Here is a 10016-nt window from a genome sequence, read left to right on the forward strand (position 1 = left end):
TAGGAACGCTGCAAGGCTGACTGGAAGTCATGCTCCATGGCTACACCAAACTCCTCCTACACCCAAGATTTGATTCCAAGCCATATAAGCAAAAAACATACCTTGAGTTCAAGTTTCAGCATTATAGATGTGTGAAGGATCCGCTTGAGTGCAAATGTACAATGATGGGAATGCAGTAATTTTAAATACAGTTAAATTGTTAAGCTGGAACGGCCATAAACATTGTGAAATCACAAGTTTTGGTAGGTAGTTGTTTTGTGCTGAGCAGCATTAAACTGTGTAGACTGTGGAGATGTATAGTTATTATAATTGTAATCTTATATTTTTGAATATCTGAACCTAACTATGTACTTGCTGAGTTAAAACTTGAATCAGAGATGTTGAGCTGACATATCTGAAAATGTCTCATGCACACAAGAAAATTTCATTCATTCTAAAATAGATCTTGGCATTTTATGCATTGATATGGGATATTTTAAGATAACATTTTCTGTACAGCCTAACCTAACAGATGCATTGCAACTAAAATTTAGTTGGCACATGTGTATTTCAGTTGCAAATCTTTCAATATCATTTATTATAAAAGGAACACCAGCACTGAAAAAATGGCAGAAGGTTCAATGTGTAGCATCCATGAGTAGCTGTCCCTGTGTCCTCTGCTTTGTAACCGTACCTTGCCTCAGATTGCAAGCTCAGTCACATGGTCTCATCTGCATCCTTATTAGGATTCACAACTCTCTTCTTTGCTCCATTTAACCATTTCCCAACATTCTCTTGCAATAAGTGAGCCACCATGACTTCACAGCCAAATTATCTTTATAGTAACTGAAGGGTTTGATAAGCCCACAGTCTGAATCTGACGTTTGTCAGGTCTGAAAATGATTAATCCAATCAAGACGGTAAGCACTTTCTCCATTATGTCCTGTAGTAAATATTGCAGACACGACACTGCTCAGCTGTTATTGACTTATGGTACATACATTTATGGGAAATGATTATTCCTGTTGGAAAATTTGATAGCATTCACTTATATCAATATAAATGTCTATGATATACAAAATGCAACTGTTTGATAACCATGAATGTTAATTATTATAAGCCAGGGAAAAATTTGTCTGTGTAAGACCCCAGAGGAGAAAAAAGGTGAAAATTGGGAAAAAATGTAGTCATCAAAAGCGCAGAAATAAAATAAAGACAGAAAAAGCTTTCAAATGCACACTGCACTATAATATATATATATATATATATATATATATATATATATATATATCCTAAATCACTTCAGAAGAAATGAGAAAAAACTTGTCTCTGTTTTCAACCATTTCCCTCATCCACTGTAACTGTCTGATGCTGAGAAAGGTGACGTTATCAGTGAAGGAGCCCCTATTTTTTATGAATGGAGTCTTTCGATATGGGATGTGCATCTTGGCTGAGGCCCTAAAGCCACATTATACATCCTCCCTCCCTCTCAACCTGCACTGCAGAACTTTTTTCCAGTCTTCATGAACACTCTGACAAAAGTGCCTGAGTCTGCATACACGCCCCTTGTCAGGAGAAGGGGGAGAAGGAGGAGGGTGAGGCAGAGAGGAGGAGTTAATGTGGGTTGTTGGTGGAGAAAGGGGGGAAATAAGAGGGACGTGGAGGCAGGTGAGGGAGAGGAAATAGAGAGATGAGGAGAGAGGAAGTTGGCGAGTATCCAACAGAGAGGATGAGGAAAAGTTGTGACACAGCTGGAGAGAAAAGATTTACCTCACTGGAGCTTTGCTGTGGAGGTATGAGAGCACCAGCTTCTCCATGTCTGCCTGTCTGTCTGTCTTTGCCTTTCTTTCTGCTTGTCTCCACCTCTCTTCTTTCTAATTGTCTTTCATCCTGGCTGGTGCTGCAATGTGGCTGTGTCTGCAGTGAAAGTGCTTGCTGGCAGATTCTCCTTGAGTGAACCCTGACTACGCAGTGAGCGTTTGCCCCTCTTCCTGTGTCCTGTCCACACTGACTCAGCTGTACGGGCAGCCGGCTGGCCCCTCATTGAGCACCAGCTGCAGAAGCAGGTAGGTAGGCATGAAAAAAGTAGACTTGTGCTTACTATCAAATTATTTGTCTTTACATTAAATGGCTCACTTTAATATTCAGGTATGGTTTATGCAGAGTCATCCAGACATAACAACTTTCATTGTACTGCTTGTGTTTAACTTTTCCTCTCTCAGCTTGTGTCTCTTTCTTTCGCTCTCCTCCTCTGCCCTCTGTCTAACCTACAGCCTCTTCCATAGCAGATTTGATACCACTACTATTATAGGTCCCTCACTTGTAATCCAGAAACCAAGACATCAACCTTCTCATTTTACTCAGCATATCAGAGAGGCTGAAGTGTGTTAAGGGATATTCCACCAGATACGCAAGTGAGAGCTGGATCCTGCGGCACCATTTGTTTTGGGGCAAAGCTTGCTGCCATGGAGGTCCGGTGGATTGGGGTTGAACATCTGAGGCAGGACCCTCCACATGCAGCCTTCAGCTTTATCTTCTCTTTGCTGCTTGGTAAAGTTTATCTTTCATTTTCTGTGTCCTTTCTTTGTTGGATGTGCAAAGAGCACATCCTCTTATTATATTTTTTCCTCACATCAGGTGGTATCTCTGTCGTGATTCAATACCAATGCTATGACTTTTTTTTATCTAGCTCTAACACAGACCTTCAGCTTACCTGTATGTACAGTTAGTTTTAGCTGTAAGTGCATCCACTGCATGCTACTTTTCCATAGAGATTTTCTTTGGTTAAAGGACTAGTTGTCTGGGAAAGACAATTGCGAGAAGTCATTTTTCCCCAAGGCATTTCATCCTGTGAGCAAACTGGTTTTGGCTTTGCCTTCACACACAGTTGGACATAAGGTTTCACAAAAATCAGTAAGCGTTTTTAGTTAAGTCTGTGATTTTTCTCTTGTAAATATAACAATTACATGGTTTGATGTCATCTTTGATCCATAATGGGTTTGATTGGTAGCTCATACATTAATTGGAAGGAGGTGAAATAAAATTACTCTGTGATTGAAAAGCTGCATCGTGCACTCTAGGCCCAGCCTCTCAAAACATATTGTGCTGGTCCAAATATTAGCTTATTGGCAATAATAGAATGACAGAGTCATTGAGAGGGATGTCCAGAAAATAATCAGTAGTTTAATTTATATTAGTCATAGATGACTAGAAAATAATCAGTAGCTTAATTTATATTAGTTATAGATGACTGAAAAGCAAGTGAGTGCCTGTTTGTAGGTGGGGAATTCATAAAAATAATAGGAACAATTCTTCATGAATACCTGATATGTAGTAGTATCTTCTTTTAAATTATTCTTTGAGATTGCGTTTTAGTTCCAACTCTATCTGCAAGGTACTGTGCAGGAATTACAAGCTACAGCAATAACCATTGAGTGGCATAGTGTTGCCAGGTAACACTTGTTTTATTTTACTTTTGCAGAACTAGTAGAGAAGAGCTCTTTACACAGATGAAGTCTTTATTTAGAATGTACAAGAAATATTCTCTCCACCTGAAACAAAAACTGCAGAGTAGGCTTAATTAGCAGGTGCCCAGGCAGGTGAAATAAAGATGCTACCGCAGGTAAAAGGTAACATCATCCTTTATATTAACTTTGTTGTGTAATGCTCTTGTGATTAATAAGGTACTTTATTTTATGTTACACAGGACCTGCTATGAACAAAATGTTCGGTTTGAGATAATATGGGTTAAAACAGAATATCAGGCTTAAGTGATAAATGGCAGGATTAGATTATAATATTTGATAGAGTGAGACAGAAGCTGGAAACACTAAAGATCAGTGCTGTGATGATCTTTGATGTTAGCATTTCTACAGTGAGATATATGTATATTGCATGTCTTTTGATAAAAATACACTGACTGTCATCCCCTCTAGTTGGTTTTTGTTTATTATTCAAAACAGATTGCAATGCATTTCTTTGTGGTTTAACTAATAAAAACTGTTTAAGGTTTTGACATATATAGGTTAGAAACTGGAGCACCACTGTTCTACTTTCATCTCAACCACTAAGACTCACAAATAGAAAAAAGATGAAATGGGGGGGGGAAAGAGTTCAGAGTTGTGTTAGAGAAAACACAGTGGTGATACAGTGTTATCATATTTCTTGGTTTGTCAGCAGCTTCAGTGGCCATAGTGATAGAAACTGCGAGCTCTAGAGGCCAAAAAAAAAAAATTAAAACAAACAGGAAGTAGAAGAGCAAGAAAAAAAACAGTTGCAAATATTGTGAAAAAGAAAGGATGAATAAACAAAAACAATGAAAGAAACTGAATGAACAACACAGCAGAGTGATGCTGTGATCCTCTGGACTGTATCTGTAACTATTTTTGCAAACTCACTGCTCTGCATTGGAGCAGTTGCAGGAAAGACTTTTCAAGATAGCAATACTGGAATGAGAACGAATCAATAACATTCCCACTTTTAGAAACGTTCTCCTTCACTGTACTCAGTCTGCTCCACCAGTTCAAGTAATCTTCCTGAATGCTGCAGTAGTGCTTGCCTGATGTTGACCTTGACCATGTTGTGAGTGTATCTCAGTGTGCACAAATACATCATGTTGCAGCTACTCTTGTAACCACTAGTCACATTCAGGTTCATAACTGCTGTCTGTCCTTGAACAGCTGAAATTACACACTTTAGCTGTTTGTTATCTGTGACTGATCTGATTTTATCTAAGACATGTGATAAACCATTTTTTGATTAGTAAAAGGCAAAATTTAATCACTGCCATATCCTGATGCTGTTTGACCCTAAAGGTCCATAGTATCGAGTTACAATTTTTGCAGGGACCAGAAGTAGATTGCATCCTCTCTTACTGACAGTAATGTCACAGCAAGGACATCAGGGGTGTTATGTTGCTAACAGTCTGAACGTTCATTAGCTACTAATAGTATGACTTGTAGGATGTAGTCAGGGATTTTTATTAAATTGTAACAAATTAGATACAGTTTTGGCAAGTAGTAAATCTTTGCTGAAATGGAGTCAAATTTGTCTAAAAGCTCTCAGCCAACTGTATCTAATAATATGAAGAAAATCTTTGTAAAAGTAAAGCCACACATGATGTGCATTGTGTACAGCAGTGAAAGGAAACTTTTGCATGTGAATGACTAGTTCTATATGCATCAGATTCACTCAGCGTCCACATATGATCAGAAGATACAGACTAAACAGATCATGTGCACACAGAAGTGGCCATTAAGAAATATCTTGCAAAGTAAGCAGTTAATCACATAATTCCTTTACCAGTAAAATAAAGATTTGTGTTGTCAGAGCTACTCCAGAGCTATATCCATTAGTATTTTACATAAAATAAAGCATTCAGCATTAGGCTAGCTGATATGATATTTTGTTATTTAACTGAATACTAAAATTAACTTGTAATTTACTTGTACAGTACTGAGTTACAGTACCTCTTATTCATTCTCTTGCTAAGATGCCATTGTTTTTAATGTCCTCTAAGAAAATATCTGCAGTCTTGTGAGTGTAAGCTTTCCTTAACAAAAAGACTGGACATGGTCCTAGATTAGCGCTGTCATAAAGAAGAAATATTCATGCAATGACACCTCCACAGCTCAACAATTATTTCATTACAGTCAGTTTTTTTAATTGAATTTGATGGTTTGATTCAGGTTTGGTTAGAGGGAAACAGATGTAGGCTATAAAGGCTTTTTATAGGTCTGTAGTTTCCAACAGTTAGTCAACTTCCATTATGACTAAGTAAAATAAAAAAAAGAGTTACTGCATATAATGTGGCATAAAATCACAAGTGTTAATTTTACACTTTGGTATTTAAGTTAATAAAAAAAAATTTCAATCTGTTAATTATTACGCTTTTGAGATGCTACTTGCACTAAGTTAGCTGCTTCACTGTTTCATGTATTCGTGCGCTGTTAGCTCCTAAAATCTCTAACATATCAAGCTGTGTCTTCAAAGCCCACTGGCTACATTAGGGCTCCTCAACTCCAGTCCTCATGGGCCACCGTTCTGCAGGTTTTAGATGCTTCCATGCTCCAACACCCATCCATTTTCTGCCACTTATCCAGGGTCGGGTTGTGGGGGCATCTGCCTAAGCAGGGAAATCCAGACTTCCCCTTCCCCGGCCACATTCAACAGCTTGTCCAGGGGGATCCCAAGGCATTCCCAGGTTAGCCGAGAGATGTAGTCCATCCAGTGTGTCCTGTGTCTTCCCCAGGCCTGTCAATCTCCCACTCAATCCTTCCCTCACTTATGAACAAGACCCCAAGATACTTGAACTTCTCCACTTGGGGCAGGACCTCATTCCTGACCCGGAGAAAGCACTCCACCCTTTTTTGGCTGAGGACCATGGTCTCAGATTTGGGACGCTGATTTTCATCCCAGCCGCATCACACTCGGCTGCAAATCGCTCCAGTGAGAGCTAAACATCACAGCCCGATGATGCCAACAACGCCATGGTCCCTTGACTCTGCTTCCTCATCGGAAGACATGTCGGTGGGATTGAGGAGGTCTTCGAAGTATTCCCTCCACTGACCCACAACATCCCAAGTTTTGCAGAGTGACCGGTTTATATCCAATGTGTTGAAGCATGGAGACATCTAGAACCTGTAAGGCAGTGTCTCTCCAGAACCCCAGTTGAGAAGCCCTGGGCTACATGCACACTTAACAGTGCTGCAGTGCAAGATGGTCCTTATCACGGGTTTTGTTTCTGTCTTAAATGTTGCTCCACTGCAGGTGCGTGGTCTGCTCAGGCCCTGGAGATGTCTGTGGGAAAAATCCCCTTCCTGGAAGCAGTCAATGGCAGCACAGTCATGTTGCCTTGTACATACGCCAGTTGCATTGGAATAAAAAATCTCTACTTCAGCTGGCAATTCAATGACAATGGAACCATGCAGAAGGTAAAAGCTTACTTGTGTGAAAGATTTCCACTCAGCTTTTGGTCATTTGTAGGTGGTATTTTTAGATGAGTGACAGCTTACTGATCCCATCAGATCTGTGACTCAGTGATACCAACAGAGGATGCAAAGCCTGACGTAAAAAAATATAAAGAATATAATGAGCGAGTGGAGTTCGTGGGAAAGAACATTAAAAACAACATCTCTATCGTGCTGTGGAACATCACCTTCGAGGATGGAGGCCAGTACATTTGTTTTGGACGCAATCCAAAAGAGAAGGACAAGAACCACAGTGCCATTTTCAACCTCATTGTGGTTGATGAATGTGAGTTCTCAAATTTTGTGCCAATGTATATAAGATTGTGTGTAATTTATTTACTTTCCATTATACTATTACGTATAAAAGGTATGTCTCTGTGTAGCTGCATATGCTTTAGGCATGATGTCTAACCCCACTCAAGTGATAGGTGAGCCTATTATTAACATACTAGCTCTTTTCTTTTTCCTTCCTACTACTACAGATATATGGAAAAACTGTCCAATCTTTTGTCCCTTTTCCTTCAGTTAATTGTATTATAACTGAATGCCCTGATATGAATTAGCCTATCACAAATATGGAGCAAGTCATTGGGGCTTGCTTCATGCCACTACAACATTCATACTGAGATAAAATAAAACCAGAGCTTGAACTTTTCATATGCTAAAGATACAATAAAATGAGCTACAAATACATAGTATAATTAAAAAAAAATCGACATGCTCTAGAAAATATATTAATGTCGTTATCAGACCAATTAATATATACATATATATATATATTTTTTTTTTAAAACCTAGTTTCTTAGTTCATCTTAAGTTTTTTTGTGTGTTTGTTTGTTTTTTGTACCATTGTTTCACTGGTTCTATGCTAATGTCTGCAGTGAGGGTGGTGGACAACACGCTGACCATCATCATAGCCTCAGCTGTAGGTGGAGCCATTGCGTTGCTGATGGGCTTCATGTTGCTCAAGAACTTGACACTCTTTGTTCTTGCCAAGCTTGAGGAGAAAAAGTAAGTTTTCCCAACTGCTTGAATATGTTTTATCACTGTAACTGTTTCGTGTTATTTCATCAGACTCTACAGTTGGTTCTTGGCAGCATTTTATTTCAGACTCTACACAGGCTGGTGCCGTGTTTTCAAAGCAGCAAGTTTGACATGTGCCTTTGAGATGCTGTGCTCCTACAGTTCTAACACAGCTTTCTATCCTTTTTCTTTTTTCCCCTCTTACAATCATTCTATAGTAAGGAGTGCCTTGTATCTTCATCAGGGATTGACAACACAGAAAATGGCCTTTCAGGATCCAAAGCTGACTCAAAACCAACACCAAAAAAGAAATGAGACTGTGCATGTAGAACAACATGAGCACTCAGATCTTATTTGCATATATCTGCATATGCAAATATTTGTGCACACATGACAACTCTTTATGTTCAGTCTGATGACTCTGGTTGCCACTTTCGGGAAAATATACATGTGCACAAAGTGGTAACTGAGCAGATGATATACAACTTTATAAAATGTGCACACCATTTGTACACAAATAATTTAAATCTTAAGGAAGAAGTCCACCTGCCTGAGACATTTTAGTATGGCTTAATTAGGGCTTTTCACCATGATTGAGCCTGATAGCAGTTAAACATTTAAAGTAGACAAGTAGTGCTAAAGTATGCTTAGTGAAATGAAGGCTGGGGGTGCACAGAGAGGAATTAAGTTGTTTCTCATTGGACTGTGTGGCGATCCAGTATAGAAACACCCTCAATATTCAGTCTAAAGCAGTAAAAGAAATACAACCTTAAAGAAGCACTATGTAACTTTCTGAACTTGTGTAAATTATGTATTTCTAACTCTTTTTCATGGCAAAGTGACCTTTATTATGTACATTTCTGTTGCCCAGCGTCATCCCAGGGCAGAGAAAGTGCACTTCACAACTTTAGGTTCCAGCCTTCAACCACATGTTACAGTTACAGGAGTTTTGCTTTATGCACCGCAACACACGCCAGCAACTGGATATCAAAATACTGGCAGTTTTGAACACACACTGTAGCTGATTCATCAAAAAAGGCAACAAGACATTGTCAGAGGAAAAGAGGAAAAGAAAGAGAGAAGGGGACAAAGCAAGTAAGACATCTCAACATAAGTTTGACTTTTACTCGCTGAAGAGAGCTCAGAGTACAGGTAGGATTCAAGATGGATGGCAAAATACTGTAGCTACCATTAGTGGGTGCATCAAAAAGAAAAGCTGCCAAAGTTGCATAGTACTTCTTTAAACAAAAGTATTGTATGAACTAAACTGTCCACTAGTTCTTAGAACTTACGTAGAACCAAATGATGTGCTCATTTTATTACATTATTAGTAATGTTTAAATTGATACCTGAAAGTTTTATTGTTTGGGTTGAATACTGTAGATAGACAGTTGTATGTCATTTAGCACAGCTGTGCACTGAAACTTTGTTTTTATTTTATATTAATTATTTGCTTATTTCACAGCCAGAGACATTGCAAAAACAAATGGAAAACAAAACAAAAAACAAACAAACAAACAAAAACAGCCTTTGACTGTTTTTTGTCTGACGTCAAAACAAAAATATTTAGAAGTTGAAGTGCTTAAAACCGGGAAATTGCAACATAATTATAGCTGGGCTGAACCCTCATTTAACAAACATCAAATTCACATGCTAATAGTGGTAAGTTTAGTTCTTTCCAGCCAAGTCTCGTGGAAAATGTGAAATAGTCACACAGCATAATATTATGTGTTTATTCATGCTGATGATGGGAAAAACTCCGTTTTTTTCATGCTCCCTGGTACAACTTTCCAAGTAATGTATTTAAATAGCACCACCCCTCGACCCCTTTTACATCAAGATATGGACCTTTTATTTATTAAATGTGGTGCAATAATCAAAATGTGACAATTTGGTGAAATACTTTGACCCTGTACATCAAGTTACAGTGTTGTTTTCAGCAGCATAAATAACATCAAAGATTGAACTGTCGTGTCTGTGGACACTAATTAATAGATTAGACCAGACTTGAATTGCTATTTCATGTTTTGCCATGAGACTAGGTTT

The 10016-nt window shown here is 38.5% G+C and overlaps 1 protein-coding gene across 3 annotated transcripts; it reads left to right on the forward strand.

Annotated features, from left to right (window-relative positions):
• Positions 1 to 1325: 1325 nt before the first annotated feature.
• Positions 1326 to 9743, forward strand: scn4bb (sodium channel, voltage-gated, type IV, beta b). 3 transcript variants are annotated; one of them, XM_042008513.1, is made up of 7 exons: positions 1326 to 1772; positions 1903 to 2045; positions 2344 to 2529; positions 6748 to 6911; positions 7005 to 7233; positions 7829 to 7958; positions 8189 to 9743. In XM_042008513.1, the coding sequence occupies exons 3-7, from the start codon at positions 2445 to 2447 to the stop codon at positions 8283 to 8285; spliced, it is 705 nt and encodes a 234-aa protein (XP_041864447.1). In that variant the 5' UTR covers positions 1326 to 1772; positions 1903 to 2045; positions 2344 to 2444; the 3' UTR covers positions 8286 to 9743. The 3 variants fall into 3 exon arrangements, with proteins under 3 accessions (XP_041864447.1, XP_041864446.1, XP_041864448.1); XM_042008512.1 differs by having other exon boundaries at positions 1326 to 2045; XM_042008514.1 differs by lacking the exon at positions 2344 to 2529 and having other exon boundaries at positions 1326 to 2045.
• Positions 9744 to 10016: the final 273 nt, after the last annotated feature.

This window comes from Melanotaenia boesemani, chromosome 15, assembly GCF_017639745.1.
Source record: "Melanotaenia boesemani isolate fMelBoe1 chromosome 15, fMelBoe1.pri, whole genome shotgun sequence".
Lineage (NCBI taxonomy): Eukaryota > Metazoa > Chordata > Actinopteri > Atheriniformes > Melanotaeniidae > Melanotaenia > Melanotaenia boesemani.